Source organism: Oncorhynchus masou, chromosome 20 (genome assembly GCF_036934945.1).
Source record: "Oncorhynchus masou masou isolate Uvic2021 chromosome 20, UVic_Omas_1.1, whole genome shotgun sequence".
NCBI classification, from domain to species: Eukaryota; Metazoa; Chordata; class Actinopteri; order Salmoniformes; family Salmonidae; genus Oncorhynchus; species Oncorhynchus masou.
Window position 1 is genome coordinate 20829148 of NC_088231.1, and position 20418 is coordinate 20849565.

The 20418-nt window shown below is 43.0% G+C and overlaps 3 protein-coding genes across 3 annotated transcripts; 2 read left to right on the forward strand and 1 right to left on the reverse strand.

Moving 5' to 3' along the window:
- Positions 1-5311: 5311 nt before the first annotated feature.
- LOC135506577 (G-protein coupled receptor 35-like) lies at positions 5312-6157 on the forward strand. The gene has a single exon (XM_064925915.1). The coding sequence runs from the start codon at positions 5312-5314 to the stop codon at positions 6155-6157; it is 846 nt and encodes a 281-aa protein (XP_064781987.1).
- A 1388-nt stretch (positions 6158-7545) lies between these two features.
- On the forward strand, positions 7546-14004 carry LOC135506578 (P2Y purinoceptor 3-like). Its single transcript, XM_064925916.1, has 4 exons — positions 7546-7724; positions 9738-9834; positions 13170-13818; positions 13922-14004. Exons 1-4 carry the CDS (start codon positions 7546-7548, stop codon positions 14002-14004), a joined length of 1008 nt encoding a protein of 335 aa, XP_064781988.1.
- A 322-nt stretch (positions 14005-14326) lies between these two features.
- On the reverse strand, positions 14327-20089 carry LOC135506579 (uncharacterized). The gene is made up of 2 exons (XM_064925917.1): positions 18652-20089; positions 14327-14334 (listed from the first exon to the last, which is right to left on the reverse strand). Exons 1-2 carry the CDS (start codon positions 20087-20089, stop codon positions 14327-14329), a joined length of 1446 nt encoding a protein of 481 aa, XP_064781989.1.
- Positions 20090-20418: the final 329 nt, after the last annotated feature.

The following is a 20418-nucleotide window of genomic DNA, read 5'->3' on the forward strand; positions in this document are numbered from 1 at the left end:
ACAATACCCAGGCTTTAGCTCAGTGGTGTTAGCTCCTATAGCTACAATACCCAGGCTTTAGCTCAGTGGTGTTAGCTCCTATAGCTATAATACCCAGGCTTTAGCTCAGTGGTGTTAGCTCCTATAGCTACAATACCCAGGCTTTAGCTCAGTGGTGTTAGCTCCTATAGCTATAATACCCAGGCTTTAGCTCAGTGGTGTTAGCTCCTAGAGCTGTAATACCCAGGCTTTAGGTCAGTGGTGTTAGCTTAATACCCAGGCTTTAGTTTAGTGGTGTTAGCTCCTAGACCTATAATACCTAGGCTTTAGCTCAGTGGTGTTAGCTCCGAGACCATTAATACCCAGGCTTCAGCTCAATTGGATAACATGGTCTTGAAAACTGCTTTCCAGTTCAGTACCCTGTTGGTCACAGTGATACACACATACATCTTGAAGATTATATTGAAGGATTGGTTGTTGAGCCTCATATTCTGAAGCATTTGTCCTAATCCCTACCTTTTGGTAGGATGTGTGTATATTTTAAATAATTGTTTAGGTATAAGTTATGTAACTCCCTCATGCCTATCAGAGAGCAAGGTAAAGCTATCAATATACCTCTAATACTGAACGTAGTCAATTCTAACAGATCTGGAAGTAGCTAGGAGATAGTTGACTAAAGGATAGGTGGCTAGGGGCTATGGGGTTAGGGGATAGGTGGCCTATCCACCTATCCCCTAGCCACCTATCTCCTAGCCACCTATCCCCTAACCCCCTAGCCCATAGCCACCTGTCCCCTAACCCCCTAGCCTCTAGCCAACTATCCCCTAGGTGGCTAAGGGCTAGGTGAATAGGGGCTAGGTGTCTAGGGGCTAGGTGTCTAGGGACTAGGTGTCTAGGGGCTAGGTGGCTAGGGGATAGGTGGCTAGGAGAGGTGGCTAAAGGATAGGTGGATAGGCCACCTATCCCCTAACCCCATAGCCCCTAGCCACCTATCCCCTAGCCACCTATCTCCTAGCCACCTATCCCCTAAACCCCTAGCCCATAGCCACCTGTCCCCTAACCCCCTAGCCTCTAGCCAACTATCCCCTAGGTGGCTAAGGGCTAGGTGAATAGGGGCTAGGTGTCTAGGGGCTAGGTGTCTAGGGGCTAGGTGGCTAGGGGATAGGTGGCGAGGGGGTAAGTTGCTAGGGAATGGGTTGCTAGGAAATAGGTGGCTAGGAGATAGGTGGCTAGGGCATAGGTGGGTGTTGGTTTAGACAACAGGGTTAGTTTAGACATTAAGGTTGGTTCAGACAATAGGGTTGGTTTAGACAATGGGGTTGGTTCAGACAATAGGGTTGGCTTAGACAAAAGGGTTGGTTTCGACAATAGGGTGTGTGAGTGTGTTTCTCTGCGTGTGTGTGTGTGTGTGTGTGTGTGTGTGTGTGTGTGTGTGTGTGTGTGTGTGTGTGTGTGTGTGTGTGTGTGTGTGTGTGTGTGTGTGTGTGTGTGTGTGTGTGTGTGTGTGTGTGTTGAGCGATACTAGGCTGGGGAAACCTAAGCACCAAAAGCAGTGGTATACTGTAAAAACCTTTACAGAGTGGTATACTGTAGGACACCTTTATAGAGTGGTATACTGTTGGACACCTTTACAGAGTGGTATACTGAAGGACACCTTAATAGAGTGGTATACTGTTGGACACCTTAATAGAGTGGTATACTGAAGGACACCTTTATAGAGTGGTATACTGAAGGACACCTTTATAGAGTGGTATACTGAAGGACACCTTTATAGAGTGGTATACTGAAGGACACCTTTATAGAGTGGTATACTGAAGGACACCTTTATAGAGTGGTATACTGAAGGACACCTTTATAGAGTGGTATACTGAAGGACACCTTTATAGAGTGGTATACTGTTGGACACCTTTATAGAGTGGTATACTGAAGGACACCTTTATAGAGTGGTATACTGAAGGACACCTTAATAGAGTGGTATACTGAAGGACACCTTTATAGAGTGGTATACTGTTGGACACCTTTATAGAGTGGTATACTGAAGGACACCTTTATAGAGTGGTATACTGAAGGACACCTTTATAGAGTGGTATACTGAAGGACACCTTTATAGAGTGGTATACTGAAGGACACCTTTATAGAGTGGTATACTGAAGGACACCTTTATAGAGTGGTATACTGAAGGACACCTTTATAGAGTGGTATACTGAAGGACACCTTTATAGAGTGGTATACTGAAGGACACCTTTATAGAGTGGTATACTGAAGGACACCTTTATAGAGTGATATACTGTTGGACACCTTTATAGAGTGGTATACTGAAGGACACCTTTATAGAGTGGTATACTGAAGGACACCTTTATAGAGTGGCATACTGGACAGACCTTTATAGAGTGGTATACTGTAAACACCTTTATAGAGTGGTATACTGTAAAAACATTTATATAGTGGTATACTGAAGGACACCTTTATAGAGTGTTATACTGAAGGACACCTTTATAGAGTGGTATACTGTAAACACCTTTATAGAGTGGTATACTGTAGGACAACTTTATAGAGTGGTATACTGTAAACATCTTTATAGAGTGGTACACTGTAAACACTGTTATAGAGTGATATAATGTAGGACACCTTTATAGAGTGGTCTACTGAAGGACACCTTTATAGAGTGGTATACTGAAGGGCACCTTTATAAAGTGGTATACTGAAGGACACCTTTATAGAGTGGTATACTGTAAACACCTTTAAAGAGTGTTATACTGAAGGACACCTTTATAGAGTGGTATGCTGTAAACAACTTTATAGAGTGGTATACTGTAAACATCTTTATAGAGTGGTACACTGTAAACACCGTTATAGAGTGATATAATGTAGGACACCTTTATAGAGTGGTATACTGTAAACACCTTTAAAGAGTGGTACACTGTAAACACCGTTATAGAGTGATATAATGTAGGACACCTTTATAGAGTGGTCTACTGAAGGACACCTTTATAGAGTGGTATACTGTAAACACCTTTAAAGAGTGTTATACTGAAGGACACCTTTATAGAGTGGTATGCTGTAAACAACTTTATAGAGTGGTATACTGTAAACATCTTTATAGAGTGGTACACTGTAAACACCGTTATAGAGTGATATAATGTAGGACACCTTTATAGAGTGGTATACTGTAAACACCTTTAAAGAGTGTTATACTGAAGGACACCTTTATAGAGTGGTATACTGTAAACAACTTTATAGAGTGGTATACTGTAGGACAACTTTATAGAGTGGTATACTGTAAACATCTTTATAGAGTGGTATACTGGATGACACCTTTATAGAGTGGTATACTGGAGGACACCTTTATAGAGTGTTATACTGAAGGACACCTTTATAGAGTGGTATACCGGAGGACACCTATATAGAGTGGAACTGAAGGACACCTTTTTAGAGTGGTATACTGTAAACACCTTTATAGTGTGGTCCACTGTAAACACCTTAATAGAGTGGTATACTGTAGGACACCTTTATAGAGTGGTATCCTGAAGGACACCTTTATAGAGTGTTATACTGAAGAACACCTTCATAGAGTGGTATACTGTAAACATCTTTATAGAGTGGTATACTGTAAACACCTTTATAGCGTGGTATACTGGATGACACCTTTATAGAGTGGTATCCTGAAGGACACCTTTATAGAGTGTTATACTGAAGAACACCTTCATAGAGTGGTATACTGTAAACACCTTTATAGAGTGGTATACTGTAAACACCTTTATAGCGTGGTATACTGGATGACACCTTTATAGAGTGGTATCCTGAAGGACACCTTTATAGAGTGGTATACTGGACAGACCTTTAAAGAGTGGTATACTGAAGGACACCTTTAAAGATTGTTATACTGAAGGACACCTTTATAGAGTGGTATACTGAAGGACACCTTTATAGACTGGTGTCCTGTAAACACATTTATAGAGTGGTATACTGTAAACACCTTTATAGAGTGGTATACTGAAGGACACCTTTATAGAGTGGTATACTGTAAACACCTTTATAGAGTGGTATACTGAAGGACACCTTTATAGAGTGGTAAACTGTAGGACACCTTTATAGAGTGGTATACTGAAGGACACCTTTATAGAGTGGCATACTGAAGGACACCTTTATAGAGTGGTATACTGAAGGACACATTTCTAGAGTGGTATACTGTTGGGACACCTTTATAGAGTGGTAAACTGTAGGACACCTTTACAGAGTGGTATACTGTTGGACACCTTTATGGAGTGGTATACTGCCTCTCCGAGGCACATTTTATTGGACAGAGATGACCTTCTGACGTCCGTCACCAATCGTCCGTTCCAAATGACACCCTCCTCCCTACATGGGTCATAGTCAAAGGAAGTTCACTATTTAGGGATTAGGGTGTCATTGGTGACGCAGACAAAACTTCCGTCTCGGGAAGTTAAGGGATGGAAATCAAGCAACAATTTAGAATAATCTGGTTCCTGGTCATTACCTGGCTGTGTTGACTTCCTCTCTGATGTTATGTTAATGGACAGAGTTAGATGCTGTGTGTGTGTGTGTGTGTGTGTGTGTGTGTGTGTGTGTGTGTGTGTGTGTGTGTGTGTGTGTGTGTGTGTGTGTGTGTGTGTGTGTGTGTGTGTGTGTGTGTGTGTGTGTGTGTGTGTGTGTGTGTGTGTGTGCGTGCGTGCGTGCGTGCGTGCGTGTGTCATATACAAAGGTAAGGTAGGGGAAGCACGAGGTGAGCAGAGTACTATACAGGCTTCTTCAGCTCCTGAGACAGACACTACACCTGTAAACTCCCAGAGGAAGAGAGGCACGGAGCGCTGCTCTGAGACAGACACTACACCTGTAAACTCCCAGAGGAAGAGAGGAACGGAGCACTACTCTGAGACAGGTATGACCCCATGGAAACTTTTGATTTGAGTTTTGATTCAATTGTAATTGGACTAAGTAATATCAAATAAATATGGAGCAAAAATATATTGATAGATGTGAGATGTCAAAGTTGGCGTTGACTTTTTAAAGATGCTATAAGCTTCATATTGTTGACTGAAATATAATATTTTAAAGCTAAATAGGAGATGAAAGGTGACATGTGAAGGTAAAGTCTTCTTCACCTTTCCCTCCGGTTGGTTAGGTACCATTTGTGACGTATGTCATTTTGAATCACAATGCAAAGGATTCTCTGACATGAAATCTTTCTTACCATTTTAATCTGTCATCACACGAACCCTGGAACGTCCAAAAGATCACAGAACATCTCTGTCATTCCATGGGTTCTATTCTAGTTCTATTGTCATTCTAGTTCTATTGGACTGAAGAGAAGATGAACACCTCTGTGGTGAACGACTCCTCTCCCTCCTCTACCCTGGACAACCTAAACAACTACATGGCCCAGACCAAATATCTCTTCACCATCGCCTACGCACTCAACCTCATCCTGGGTCTCCCCACCAATGTCTACGTCCTGTGGCTGATGGTGACCGGAGCTGTAGGGACGATGGCTTCAGAGTTCTTCTCTCTCAACCTGACCGTGTCTGAGATCATCTACTGTCTATTCAATCTCTTGGCTTTGCTGGACTACTATCTGTTGAATGGCTTGTTCCTGCCTGCCAGGGCTTTCTCTACGGGTTTACTTACTGTCAGTCGTCCTCTGTTCCAGTGCTGTATCTGTGTGGAGCGCTACCTGGCAGTGGTCCACCCTGTAACCTTCTTGAAGTACAAACCCCTGAGATACAGGGTGGGGTGTTGTGGTGTTGTCTGGCTGGTGGTTCTTGGGTTCTGTGTTGTTGCATTGTTCATGTCTTTCTCAACCACCTTCTATTACTTTTACTTGGCTCAGTATCTGGTTGTGTTTTCCATTGAGTTGTTCTGCTGCCTGGCTGTTCTCAGAGCTCTGAGACGTCCCGCGCCGGGGGAAGGAGAGAGAGAGGGGGAAGGGATGAACAACATGAAGAGAAAGGCTTTCTGGATCATTCTGGTAATTCTAGTGTCTGTGGTCGTGAGTGTTCTTTCTGTCATGGTCACTGTGTCTTTCCAAGGGTACCTGAACTTCAACAACTTCTACTTCGCTCTCGCCATCTCTTTCTCCCTCATAATTATCTCTGGGTTTGTTCAGCCCCTCCTCTACCTCCACAGAGCTGGGAAACTGCCCTGTATCAGGGGACCCTGAGCATATCTCCCCTAACATGAAGCATTTCTACCTGAAAATAGCTCTAAATGTCAATAATTCTGCATATCTTTAGTAGTAACGGAATAAAACTCCACAAGATACATGTATAATTATTGTCCCTGCCATTACAGTTGGAACATTTTGTTACTTTCCCAGAATCCCAAGGTTTTCCAGATATCCCGGTTGGAAGATTCCCAGAATCAGAAAGGAATGAGCATGAAAACCTGATAATTTTGGGAAATGAATTTCCTTTTGAACCCTACCTGAAACAATTGATTATTTTATTGTATTATTACAGTGGGTCATCAGTGCTAGGCCATCTCAGGCATTACCACAAGGACACTGAAACTATCGCTAACATGTTGCATGTAGCTCACATGGTCTTTGATCAGAAAGCACGATGATACAATGCCGACTACCAATTTTGAGGAATGTTCGGGCTTTTATAGAAACACAAGATGTGCCGAATCTTTAGGATTCTACCTTTTGTAGCCGCTTCCTGTAGTCAAATGACCAAATCTCCCTCTAGTGGCCTCATGGGTGTAATGTTATTCATATTTTTCATAATTTAATCATTAATAAACATGTATTTTTTGAAACACTGAAAATCTGGTGTTTCTATGTCTAACAGTTTGGTTATACTTCAGTCTTCTGTGATTTATATAAAGTGTAATATTGGGATGAAAACTCTAAATGTAATACATTTCAACTGTATATCTGACATGGTACAAGTGTCTGACTATTTTTAAGCTCACAACCATGTGTGTGAGGTGGATACTTTTAATTCAAAGTAGATTTGTTAAAGACCACCAAGAATCACTCTGTGTGACTCTGATTTAGCCCACATTTATCTGTACATCTGACATTCTGTTTTGATTCTATTGAACATATTATACTGTTTCCTGCCTTATCAGGTTTTAATATTATTTCATAAGACTTTTGTTATCATCATTACATTTTACCACTGTTAATGACACTGTGTGAATTCATCTTGTTGGATCATTATTCAGATTGTTAACATAGTTGAAGTGGAAGTAAAGGGTTCAAACCAAACAGCCACATTGTTGTTAAGCTCAAGCAACCCGTCATTTTGTAGTGAACATCTGAGGGATGGGGCTGTATAAATGTTATCAATCTTAAATTCAATGATGTTGATGGGGATGCATGGGACTGACCTTCCACGAGGTCAACAGGATAGTCTTAACCATGTTTTTTCAATTACATCGTTTACAAACAATTAAGTAAAACAAGCCATATTTTCGGTTCTAATTTAATAAGATAGTTGAACTAAATGTTTTGTTTAATCTGGTCACATGACCTGGATTTTAACCTTATAGCCTTTTCCAGAACATAGAATTAATCCAAAAAATGTAAGCAATTGTCTGAGGATGGCGCTGGGCCATCAGCCCGGACCATCAGCCTGGACCATCAGCCTGGAGCATCAGCCTGGACCATCAGCCTGGACCATCAGCCTGGACCATCAGCCTGGACCATCAGCATGGACCATCAGCCTGGACCATCAGCCTGGACCATCAGCCTGGACCATCAGCCTAACAAAAGTGGGACAGTTGGATGAAAAATATTTAAATGAAGGTTAAAATCCAGGTCATGTGACCTGATTAACGTAAACAAAGGCCTCTACTCACGAGGCATTAAAAGTCATATTCTTCAAGAATCAATGGCTGAATAAATGGCTTAATATCATTAATCCAAAAGTCATAAAATGGACGTACCAATCCCAGACTGAACCTTTAAGTGAACTTTACTGATTATTGTTCCTGTTAGAGACGTAAACTTGAATCAGTTAAAGATGGTTGTTTATATTTGATGTTCCCTTGTTGTTCTTCATACTTTAATAAATGGTCCAATCACATCTGAACTGTGGAAACTCTTGTTGATCTTCTCTGACTTTTGTAAATACAATGTTGTCTAAATGTATCACTACCACCTTGTCCTTGATGGATAGAGTGCTGCTGCTGGTGCTGTCACAGACAGGAAGTATCTCACACTACTATCTGTAGTGATGAACTCTGCTTCATGAATATACAACTATGTCAAGGCTGAACACCTGTGTGTCCATCATTCTGTAAACAAATGCAGCTCCTCATTAGAATAAGATGAAGTTGCCCCTAGATGATGATCTTGGGTCAGTTTTGTCTTGTTCACATCAATGGTTGAGGTTAGGATTGGTGGAGGGACCAGCTGATCATAGATCTGTACCTAGGGGAAACTTCACCCTCATTATACAGATCATTGACATGCAAAAGTAGAGGAATGACTGTGCAGTGTTGCACATAACCCCATTCCCTTTGTCCTCAGTTGACCTATTAGACATGAACCTCTGCTGTATAGACCTGTATATGAAGGAAATAGTAAGACATAGGAGACAGGCTTCTATACTATATAGGCCTGTATATGAAAGAAAGTGTCAGAGGCAGGCTTCTATACTGTATAGGCCTGTATATGAAAGAAAGTGTCAGAGGCAGGCTTCTATACTGTATAGGCCTGTATATGTAGGAAAGAGTCAGAGACAGGCTTCTATACTGTATGGCCTGTATATGAAGGAAAGAGTCAGAGACAGGCTTCTATTCTATATAGTCCTGTATATGAAGGAAGGAGTCAGAGACAGGCTTCTATACTGTATAGGCCTGTATATGAAGGAAGGAGTCAGAGACTGGCTTCTATACTGTATAGGCCTGTATATGTAGGAAAGAGTCAGAAACAGGCTTCTATACTATATAGGCCTGTATATGAAGGAAGGAGTCAGAGACTGGCTTCTATACTGTATAGGCCTGTATATGTAGGAAAGAGTCAGAGACAGGCTTCTATACTGTATAGGCCTGTATATGTAGGAAAGAGTCAGAGACAGGCTTCTATACTGTATAAGCCTGTATATGTAGGAAAGAGTCATAGACAGGCTTCTATACTGTATAGGCCTGTATATGTAGGAAGGAGTCAGAGACTGGCTTCTATACTGTATAAGCCTGTATATGTAGGAAAGAGTCAGAGACAGGCTTCTATACTGTATGGCCTGTATATGTAGGAAGGAGTCAGAGACAGGCTTCTATAAAATATGTATATGAAGGAAGGAGTCAGAGACAGGCTTCTATAAAATATGTATATGAAGGAAGGAGTCAGAGACAGGCTTCTATACTGTATAGGCCTGTAGATGAAGGAACGAGTCAGAGACAGGCATCTATAATATACAGGCCTGTAGATGAAGGAACGAGTCAGAGACAGGCTTCTATACTATACAGGCCTGTATATGAAGGAAGGAGTCAGAGACAGGCTTCTATACTATATGTACATGAAGGAAGGAGTCAGAGACAGGCTTCTATAATATATGTACATGAAGGAAGGAGTCAGAGACAGGCTTCTATAATATATGTACATGAAGGAAGGAGTCAGAGACAGGCTTCCTAGGGGAATCATGGTGCATATCCTGGCTTGTGGCCTTGAGTAGCAGGCAGTTTACTTTGGGCTGTTCTTCAGGATGTCAAAATACCGCCCCCTATCCCAGAGAAGTTAAGTCAACCAGCGTGTTTTTCCTGTACTCCTTTTGCTATTCTCTTGTTGATAGTCCTCCCGGTTTTGACCCCTGCCTGACTCTGGGCTTCTTTCCCGCCTGCCTGTTCATCATGTCTGCCCTTCGGTACCTTTTGGACTCTGAACTGGATGTGACCTTTTTGCCTGTCCACGACCATTATCTTGCCTTCCCCTATTGGATTAATAAATATTGCAAGACTCCAACCATTTGCCTTCTGTCTCTGCATCTGGGTCTCGCCTTGTGTCATGATAGAGGCCCATCATCAGTAACCATCACTCCTGTGTTCCAATGGCACGTTGTGTTAGCTAATCCAACTTTATCATTTTAAAAGACAAATTAATCATTAGAAAACCCTCTTGCAATTATGTTAGCACAGCTGAAAACTGTTGTTCTGATTAGAGAAGCAATACAACTGGCCTTCTTTAGACTAGTTGAGTATCTGGAGCATCAGCATTTATGGGTTCGATTACAGGCTCAAAATGGCCAGAAACAATTAACTCCTCTATAACTCGTCAGTCTATTTTTAATCTGAGAAATGAAGGCTATTCCAAGCTAGAATTAGCCAAGAAACTGAAGATCTCGTACAACACTGTGTACTACTCCCTTCAGAAAACATCACAAACTGGCTTTAACCAGTGTAGACAGTGGAGTGGGAGGCCCCGGTGCACAACTGAGCAAGAGGACAAGCACATTAGAGTGTCTAGTTTGAGAAACAGATGCCTCACAAGTCATCAACTGTCAGCTTCAGTAAATAGTACCAGCAAAACACCAGTCTCAAAGTCAACAGTGAAGAGGAGACTCCGGCATGCTGGCCTTCTGGGCAGAGCTGCAAAGAAATAGACATATCTCAGACTGTCCAATAAAAATAAAATATTAAGATGGGAAAAATAACATAGACACTGGACAGAGGAACTCCAGAAGGCCAGCATCCTGAAACTGTCATTGCCCTTAGAGATCCTTTATTCTCTATTTTGGTTTGGTTGGGGTGTGACTAGGGTGGGCATTCTAGTTTCTTTATTTCTAGGTTGGCTTGGTATGGTTCCCAATCAGAGGCAGCTGTCTATCGTTGCCTCTGATTGGGGATCATATTTAGGCAGCTTTTTCCCACCTGTTTGTTGTGGGACCTTGTTTTTTTTGTGTTGATGCCTGTGAGCTCAATAGAACGTCAAGTTTCGTTGCTCTTTATTGTTTTAAGGAGGTTCATTTAATAAAAATGTGGAATTCTACATACGCTGCGCCTTGGTCCGTTAATTCATTAGACGATTGTGACAGAAACGGAGATAAATATGTTTTGATGGCTTTCTTTCACTGAACTCATTCTCCATTGGCTAAATTCTAATGTTGTGCTGAATTCTAATTAAAGGTACACAGGATTTAAAGGGATGGCTTTAGAAAAACAAAATGGAAGAAAAACTCCCAGATCAAATTGCTATTCCACCCAGTGGCTGTGTTTTCTGAGATTGTATTGACATTTATTCAGTGTGTGCAAGGTAGACATACCCTCAAACCTGGTTCCTCACCTGCACATGGTAAGTCTGAATAACAAGTACTGAGAAGGTCTATAATCAAAAGGTGTATAAAAGACATTTCCTGAGTCTGATCGGCCCCTTGGAGCAAACTGACCCAATAGGTTTCTCCATGACGTAACACACACCTGTGTGAAGGGAGGGCCGAGCTTTAGAGCACATTCAAACCAGACTAAATGATGCGTACAAACTGTCCAATGAGGGCAAGTGTTGAGGGGGAGGGGTTTAGATTTGCTTTGCGTTGTCCAGCACGGTTTCAATTTTCAACACAACAACAGATACGTAAACCAATTGAAAAATGATGAACAGCATTTATCACACCTCTGCCCCTATCACACCCAATCACATTCCACTCCGCAGACTAACCTAACCCCTGCTACAGAACATGTGTTGTGTCCATGTTTGGTTTGAAACTGGCCTTTGCCTCCTACGTTTGCATATCTGGTTCTGGCTGAATACATTTCTCCATTAAGTAAAACACACCTGTGCAAAGGCAGTGCCGAGCTTTAGGGGAGGTTCAAACCAGACAAAATTATGGTTGACAACACAGCCAACTCAGTGCCATCCAATGAGATTGTAAGTTGGGGGAGGAGATTTATTTTTCGTTGTCCTTCAGAAAAGGTGGGGAGGAAACTCACACCTGTGTGAAGGCTGGGTCAGAGGCAGAGCTTTAGACCCACTGAAGAGACCAGGGTTGTCTGAGGAACACAACAGGCAGTCTACACTGAACACTGAAGAGACCAGAGTTGTCTGAGGAACACAACAGGTAGTCTACACTGACCACTGAAGAGACCAGGGCTGCCTGAGGAACACAACAGGCAGTCTACACTGACCACTGAAGAGACCAAGGTTATCTGAGGAACACAACAGGTAGTCTACACTGACCACTGAAGAGACCAAGGTTATCTGAGGAACACAACAGGTAGTCTACACTGACCACTGAAGAGACCAAGGTTATCTGAGGAACACAACAGGTAGTCTACACTGACCACTGAAGAGACCAAGGTTATCTGAGGAACACAACAGGTAGTCTACACTGACCACTGAAGACACCAGGGTTGTCTGAGGAACACAACAGGCAGTCTACACTGACCACTGAAGAGACCAAGGTTATCTGAGGAACACAACAGGTAGTCTACACTGACCACTGAAGAGACCAAGGTTATCTGAGGAACACAACAGGTAGTCTACACTGACCACTGAAGAGACCAGGGTTGTCTGAGGAACACAACAGGCAGTCTACACTGAACACTGAAGAGACCAAGGTTATCTGAGGAACACAACAGGTAGTCTACACTGACCACTGAAGAGACCAGGGTTGTCTGAGGAACACAACAGGTAGTCTACACTGAACACTGAAGACACCAGGGTTGTCTGAGGAACACAACAGGTAGTCTACACTGACCACTGAAGAGACAAGGGTTGTCTGAGGAACACAACAGGTAGTCTACACTGACCACTGAAGAGACCAGGGTTGTCTGAGGAACACAACAGGTAGTCTACACTGACCACTGAAGAGACCAGGGTTGTCTGAGGAACAAAACATGCAGTCTACATCGACATTTGAAAAGACCATTTTAACATGTTTTTTTCCTCATGTTGTGTTTGAGAAAATCACTTATAGAGATTAAAGGAGTCAAAATAGGAAAGTTTTGTCTCGTTCATTCACAGACCCCAACGACTGAGAAGACATGAACACCTCTGGAAACAGCAACTCTACTCTCCTCTCTTCCTTCACTGAACAATTTCCGGTAAAAATGTATAAAAACATTCAATAATAAACCATTTATAAGGTATATAAATGTGTAAATAACTAGCTTACTAATATTTATACATGTGGGATGTAATGATTAATAAATGTTTAGAAAACTGTTTGTTAATGTCTAATAAATTATTTACTAATACATGTTATTATAGTGTTACCCTCCTTCCTTTCCAGTCGGTCCAGTATGTTCTGTACACTGCTGCCATCTCCATCAACCTCATCCTGGGTCTCCCCACCAATGTCTACGTTGTGTGGCTGATAGTGACCGGAGCTGTAGGGACGATGGCTTCAGACTTCTTCTCTCTCAACCTGGCTGTGTCTGAGATCCTCTACAGCCTGTCCAATCTGATGTTTATTTTTCATTATCACATCCAAGAGAATGGAGCTTTATGGAGAGTTGGTGCATTCTTTGCCGGTTTCAACCTCTTTGGCCGTCCTCTGTTCCAGTGCTGTATCTGTGTGGAGCGCTACCTGGCGGTGGTCCACCCTGTAACCTTCCTGAAGTACAAACCCCTGAGATACAGGGTGGGGTGTTGTGGTGTTGTCTGGCTGATGGTGCTTGGGTTCTGCTTTGTAAATATGTTTGGTGAATACCAATATTTATGGTGGGAGTGCTTTGATTTGATTTTAAATATGCTTACTCTTTCTGTGATGTTGTTCTGCTGCCTGGCTGTTCTCTGGGCTCTGAAACGTTCTGGTCCGGGGGAAGGAGAGAGAGAGGGGGAAGGGATGAACAACATGAAGCTGAGGGCCTTCAGGATCATTTCAGTGATCATGGTGTCTATGATTGTCAGCTACCTCCCACTGGTTCTTATTCTAGTCAGTTATCATTTTATAGAACCAGTGGAGTTTTGGGGGGGATGGTCCAGTTGTTTCTCTATCACTGTTGTCAGTGGGTTTGTTCAGCCTCTCCTCTTCCTCCACAGGTCTGGGAAACTGCCCTGTGTCAGGGGACCCTGAGGCTGAGGTCCCACTGGGCAAAGACATCAAGTTCAACGACTCATTTTGATTTACATTTGATTGTCAACTCACCTGATTTCAACGTTTAAAAAAAACATGGGAAAATGTCATTTGATTTAGGTTCAAAGTTGGGTGATAAAAAGGTCTGTTGGTTATTACTGGTTATTACTGCATGGTCGGAACTAGAAGCGCAAGCATTTCGCTACACTTGCATTAACATCTGCTAACCGTGTGTATGTGACAAATAAAATTTGATTTGATTTGATTTGGAATAATGCGCTTGTATAAAACTTTTTGATATATTTAAAACTTTTTAAGTTATACATTTGTTTGTCCCTTTGTTCATATTCATTCAGTTCTGTTGCATTTCCTCAAGATTCTAAAAGACCATTGTGACATCATCACTTCTTACACAAATGATCTACTTTGACCACTTTGCCACCAACTTAGACAAAGAGTTAGAGGGTCTTAAATCTTTCTCTTCTTCTCTGTTTTTCAAATCTGACTGCTGAGCTGTTACACCCTGATCTGTTTCACCTGTCCTTGTGAGTGTCTCCACCCCCTCCAGGTGTCTCTTATTTTCCCTGGTGTATTTATCTCTGTGTTTCCTGTCTCTCTGTGCCAGTTCGTCTTGTATGTCTTTCAAGTCAACCAGAGTGTTTTCCTCTACTCCTGCATGTAATTCTCTTTTTGATAGTCCTCCCAGTTTTGACCCCTGCCTGTTTGTTGGACTCCGTACCTGCCTGCCTGTTTGTTGGACTCCGTACCTGCCTGCCTGACCATTCTACCTGCCACTATCTACGTCCTGGACTTTGAACTGGTTTTGACCCCTGCCTGTTTGTTGGACTCCGTACCTGCCTGCCTGACCATTCTACCTGCCACTATCTACATCCTGGACTTTGAACTGCTTTTGACCCCTGCCTGTTTGTTGGACTCCGTACCCGCCTGCCTGACCATTCTACCTGCCACTATCTACGTCCTGGACTTTAAACTGGTTTTGACCCCTGCCTGTTTGTTGGACTCCGTACCTGCCTGCCTGACCATTCTACCTGCCACTATCTACGTCCTGGACTTTGAACTGGTTTTGACCTTTTCTCCTGTCCTCGACCATTCTCTTGCCTTCCCCTTTTGGATTGGTTTGAGTCTTATTTTATTAATTATCTGCCACCCGTGTCTGCATCTGGGTCTCGCCTTGTGCCCTTATAGGAAGTAAAATATCCCATTCTGATAAATATATTTAGTAACGGCATCAACAACATTTTCTGTAACTTTTTATAAACAACTGACATTTTTACCACTTTCCGAACAGGTTAGACAAAAGTTGGAAATTGTGACATCTGCTTCTACTTGTCTGCTATTCCAATCTGGCTTCGGATGTAACCGATTCAGTGGTTTTAGTAACTACGTTACACGTTTCTTCCAAACCACTGCCATTTTGACCAGTCCCTCAACAAGTGACACAAAAACTAAGAGCAAATAAAATCTTTCTACACTTCTCTGCTTTAAAAAAAATAATTCTTAACAACAATATCTTCAACTGACCACATCCACAAAACTACTGACCACAACTGTCACGGCTGTTTTCCTCCTCTTCGTCTGAAGAGGAGGTGTAGCAGGGATCGGAAATGCAGCGTAGTAAGTGTCCATAGTAGATTTTCATGAAAAACTGAAACAGTACCGTGTGGTGAAACAAACACAGACATGGAAACAATCACCCACAAAGTACCCACAGAATATGGCTGCCTAAAAATGGTTCCCAATCAGAGACAACGATAGACAGTTGCCTCTAATTGAGCCTTGAACATTTGCAATGACTTCAATTCATTTTGACCATTACGAAAATGGCGACATTTAGAAATGTCCCAGAGTCACAAGACTAGGTGCATTGTGACCGTCTCAGCCCATAGAGACAGAACCCAACGTTTCTGTCCGATAGCTCATTCAAGGACCCCGTAGCAAGTAATTGAAAAAAGTGGATTTTCAGCACCAATTAGGGTTTTACTCGGACACCAAATGACCTATCGAGCCGAAACTTGGGATTCGGGGTCGCCTCAGCTAGGCCTACACATAACACAAGAAATGGACCCGCAGCTAGAACGTAACTACGTGTTTTATGTTTTTTTTATGGTTTGAACCGAAGGCGTTGTGAATTTTGGGCCAGCTCTGACATATGTGATACTTGACTCCTAAACGAGTTGGGAAAAGTGGGTTTGGTGTCAGTTTGTATCAGTTTGGTGTCAGAATGATATCAAATTGACTGATGGACGGTGACTTGCAGGTGACTCTTGTCCATTTGAAATATGTTTAAGCGGTGAGGTACCATCACCAAAAGTGACATTCTGAAATCAACCCTAACGAACGATGGAGAGGTACCAGAATCACTGCCCAGCCATCCCGAGGTCATCGGGCCAGTCCATTTGGCATTCCTGCACGATTTTTATAGCATGACAAATTTGTGATGGTGAATGCCCAGTTAACCATATTGCAAATGCACAGTGACTTTGCAAGAGTGAGAAAACATCAACAAATGGACATTCTGAAATCAACCCTAACGAGCGATGGAGAGGTACCAGAATCACTGCCCAGCCATCCCGAGTTCATCGGGCCAGTCAATTTTGCATTCCTGCACGAATTTTCAGTGACTTTGCAAAAGTGAGAAAACATTTGCAATATGTTTTAACAGTGAGGTACCATCACCAAAAGTGACATTCTGAAATCAACCCTAACGAGCGATGGAGAGGTACCAGAATCACTGCCCAGCCATCCCGAGTTCATCGGGCCAGTCAATTTGGCATTCCTGCACGATTTTTATAGCATGACAAATTCGTGATGGTGAATGCCCAGTTAACCATATTGCAAATGCACAGTGACTTTGCAAAAGTGAGAAAACATAAACAAATGGACATGATGAAATCAACACCACGAGTGATTGAAAGGAACAACTCTGGATAAGAGCGTCTGCTAAATGACTTAAATGTAAATGTAAACAACAATCACTGCCCGGCCATCCCGAGTTCATCAGGCCAGTCAATTTTGCATTTCTGCAGGATTTTTGAGCATGTCAAATTTCTTATGACATTTGGCCCCCACAAAACATATGCCTTATGCACAAGTAAAAAAATAAAATAAAAAATGATGATAATAAAATATGACTAAAGTATGTTGATACAGTTCTTATACGTGTGTAATTGACACAAAATTCGAAAGAATTTCGAAAAACGGTCCAGAAAGCACTTTTTTAGGGGTGTGTGAAGTTTTTTATGAAATTTTGCAATTTTTGACTTTTGACTTCCTATGAAATCATGTTCCATATGGAGAAAACATTTGCCTAATGCACAAGTAAAAAAAAAAAAAAAAAGTATGATAATAAAATATGACTAAAGTATGTTGATACAGTTCTTATACGTGTGTAATTGACACAAAATTCTAAAGAATTTCGAAAAACGGTCCAGAAAGCACTTTTTTAGGGGTGTGTGAAGTTTTTTATGAAATTTTGCAATTATTGACATTTGACTTCTGACTTCCTATGAAATCATATTGCAAATGGAGAAAACACATGCAATAATGCGCAAGTAAAAAAATAAATAAAAATTATGATAATAAAATTGGACAAAAGTATAGTCATACAGTTCTTCTTACACATGTGTAATTGACAAAAAAAGCGAAAGAATTTCGAAAAACGGTCCAGAAAGCACTTTTTTAAGGGGTGATAAGTTTTTGACAAAAAATACATTTTTTCAAAATTTGGCTTTTGGATGTTGACTTGGGGTCCATTTCCTATATGAAAAACAACGGTGGAGTGCACACGCCACCTGTTGGATTTTTGAAGTGTTACAACTGGCAATTGCCATATGGCATTTGCAAAACATTTTGCATGAATCAACGCCGATTTGGGTGGTAATTGTCCATCGTGTACATGGTTTGTACTATGCCAATGGTTTCCCATTCATTTTTGTCCATTTCAGGGGGGGTATTCCCTTACACTACATAGTGCCCCCCTATTCCCTACACGGTGCCCCCTATTCCCTACATATTGGCCCCTATCACTACATAGTGGCCCCTATTCCCTACATAGTGGCCCCTATCACTACTTAGTGGCCCCTATTCCCTACATAGTGCCCCCCTATTCCCTTCGTAGTAGGCCCTTATTCCCTACATAGGGACCCCCTATTCCCTACATAGTGGCCCCTTATTCCCTACATAGTGCCCCTATTCCCTACATAGTGGCCCCTATTCACTTCATAGTAGCCCCTTATACCCTACATAGTGCCCCCCTATTCCAAACATAATGGCCCCTATTCCCTACATAGTGGCCCCTATCACTACATAGTGGCCCCTATTCCCTAAATAGTGGCCCCTATCACTACATAGTGGCCCCTATTACCAACATGGTGGCCTTCTATTCCCCAAATAGTACCCCCTATTCCCTATATAGTGGCCCCCTATTTCCTACATATTTGCCCCTTGTTCCCGACATCGTGGCCCCCTATTCCCAACATAGTGATCCCCTACTCCCTACATAGTGGCCCCCTTTTCCCTACATAGTGCCCCCTATTCCCAACATAGTGATCCCCTAATCCCTACATAGTGATCCCCTTTTCCCTACATACTGGCCCCTGTTCCCTACATAGTGCACTATGGTCCCTGGTCACATGTTCCCATTCTTGCTGAATCGAGATTAGTTTCAGTAACATACCTGGACTGGACCTGATCACACTGGGTGGGTGGAGCTTCATTAACATACCTGGACTGGACCTGATCACACTGGGTGGGTGGAGCTTCAGTAACATACCTGGACTGGACCTGTTCACACTGGGTGGGTGGAGCTTCAGTAACATACCTGGACTGGACCTGATCAGACTGGGTGGGTGGAGCTTCAGTAACACACCTGGACTGGACCTGAACAGACTGGGTGGGTGGAGCTTCAGTAACACACCTGGACTGGACCTGTTCACACTGGGTGGGTGGAGCTTCAGTAACATACCTGGACTGGACCTGTTCAGACTGGGTGGGTGGAGCTTCAGTAACACACCTGGACTGGACCTGTTCACACTGGGTGGGTGGAGCTTCAGTAACATACCTGGACTGGACCTGTTCACACTGGGTGGGTGGAGCTTCAGTAACATACCTGGACTGGACCTGTTCAGACTGGGTGGGTGGAGCTTCAGTAACATACCTGGACTGGACCTGATCAGACTGGGTGGGTGGAGCTTCAGTAACACACCTGGACTGGACATGATCAGACTGGGTGGGTGGAGCTTCAGTAACACACCTGGACTGGACATGATCAGACTGGGTGGGTGGAGCTTCAGTAACATACCTGGACTGGACCTGATCAGACTGGGTGGGTGGAGCTTCAGTAACATACCTGGACTGGACCTGATCACACTGGGTGGGTGGAGCTTCAGTAACATACCTGGACTGGACCTGTTCACACTGGGTGGGTGGAGCTTCATTAACATACCTGGACTGGACCTGATCACACTGGGTGGGTGGAGCTTCATTAACACACCTGGACTGGACCTGATCACACTGGGTGGGTGGAGCTTCATTAACATACCTGGACTGGACCTGTTCACACTGGGTGGGTGGAGCTTCAGTAACATACCTGGACTGGACCTGTTCACACTGGGTGGGTGGAGCTTCAGTAACATACCTGGACTGGACCTGTTCACACTGGGTGGGTGGAGCTTCAGTAACATACCTGGACTGGACCTGTTCAGACTGGGTGGGTGGAGCTTCAGTAACATACCTGGACTGGACCTGATCAGACTGGGTGGGTGGAGCTTCAGTAACATACCTGGACTGGACCTGTTCACACTGGGTGGGTGGAGCTTCAGTAACATACCTGGACTGGACCTGTTCACACTGGGTGGGTGGAGCTTCAGTAACATACCTGGACTGGACCTGTTCACACTGGGTGGGTGGAGCTTCAGTAACACACCTGGACTGGACCTGTTCACACTGGGTGGGTGGAGCTTCAGTAACATACCTGGACTGGACCTGATCAGACTGGGTGGGTGGAGCTTCAGTAACATACCTGGACTGGACCTGTTCACACTGGGTGGGTGGAGCTTCAGTAACATACCTGCACTGGACCTGTTCACACTGGGTGGGTGGAGCTTCAGTAACATACCTGGACTGGACCTGATCAGTGCAGTACTTTAGACCAGAGCCCTATTCCCTATAGAGTGAACTACATTAGACCAGAGCCCTATTCCCTATATAGTGCACTACTTTAGATCAGGGCCCTATTCCCTATATAGTACATTACTTTAGACCAGAGTCCTATTCCCTATATAGTGCACAACTTTAGACCAGAGTCCAATTCCCTATATAGTGCAGTACTTTAGACCAGAGCCATATTCCCTATAGAGTGAACTACATTAGACCAGAGCCCTATTCCCTATATAGTGCACTACTTTAGATCAGGGCCCTATTCCCTATATAGTACATTACTTTA

Bases quoted from the DNA above. Each gene is read 5' to 3' on its own strand.
- LOC135506578 (XM_064925916.1), top strand. From the start codon at position 7,546: ATGGCGCTGGGCCATCAGCCCGGACCATCAGCCTGGACCATCAGCCTG. The intron at 7,725-9,737 runs GTTGGATGAAAA...TCTTGTTGATAG, and splicing joins AGCCTAACAAAAGTGGGACA to TCCTCCCGGTTTTGACCCCT. The intron at 9,835-13,169 runs GTGACCTTTTTG...CTTCCTTTCCAG, and splicing joins TTTTGGACTCTGAACTGGAT to TCGGTCCAGTATGTTCTGTA.
- LOC135506577 (XM_064925915.1), top strand. From the start codon at position 5,312: ATGAACACCTCTGTGGTGAACGACTCCTCTCCCTCCTCTACCCTGGAC.
- LOC135506579 (XM_064925917.1), bottom strand. From the start codon at position 20,089: ATGTTACTGAAGCTCCACCCACCCAGTGTGAACAGGTCCAGTGCAGGT.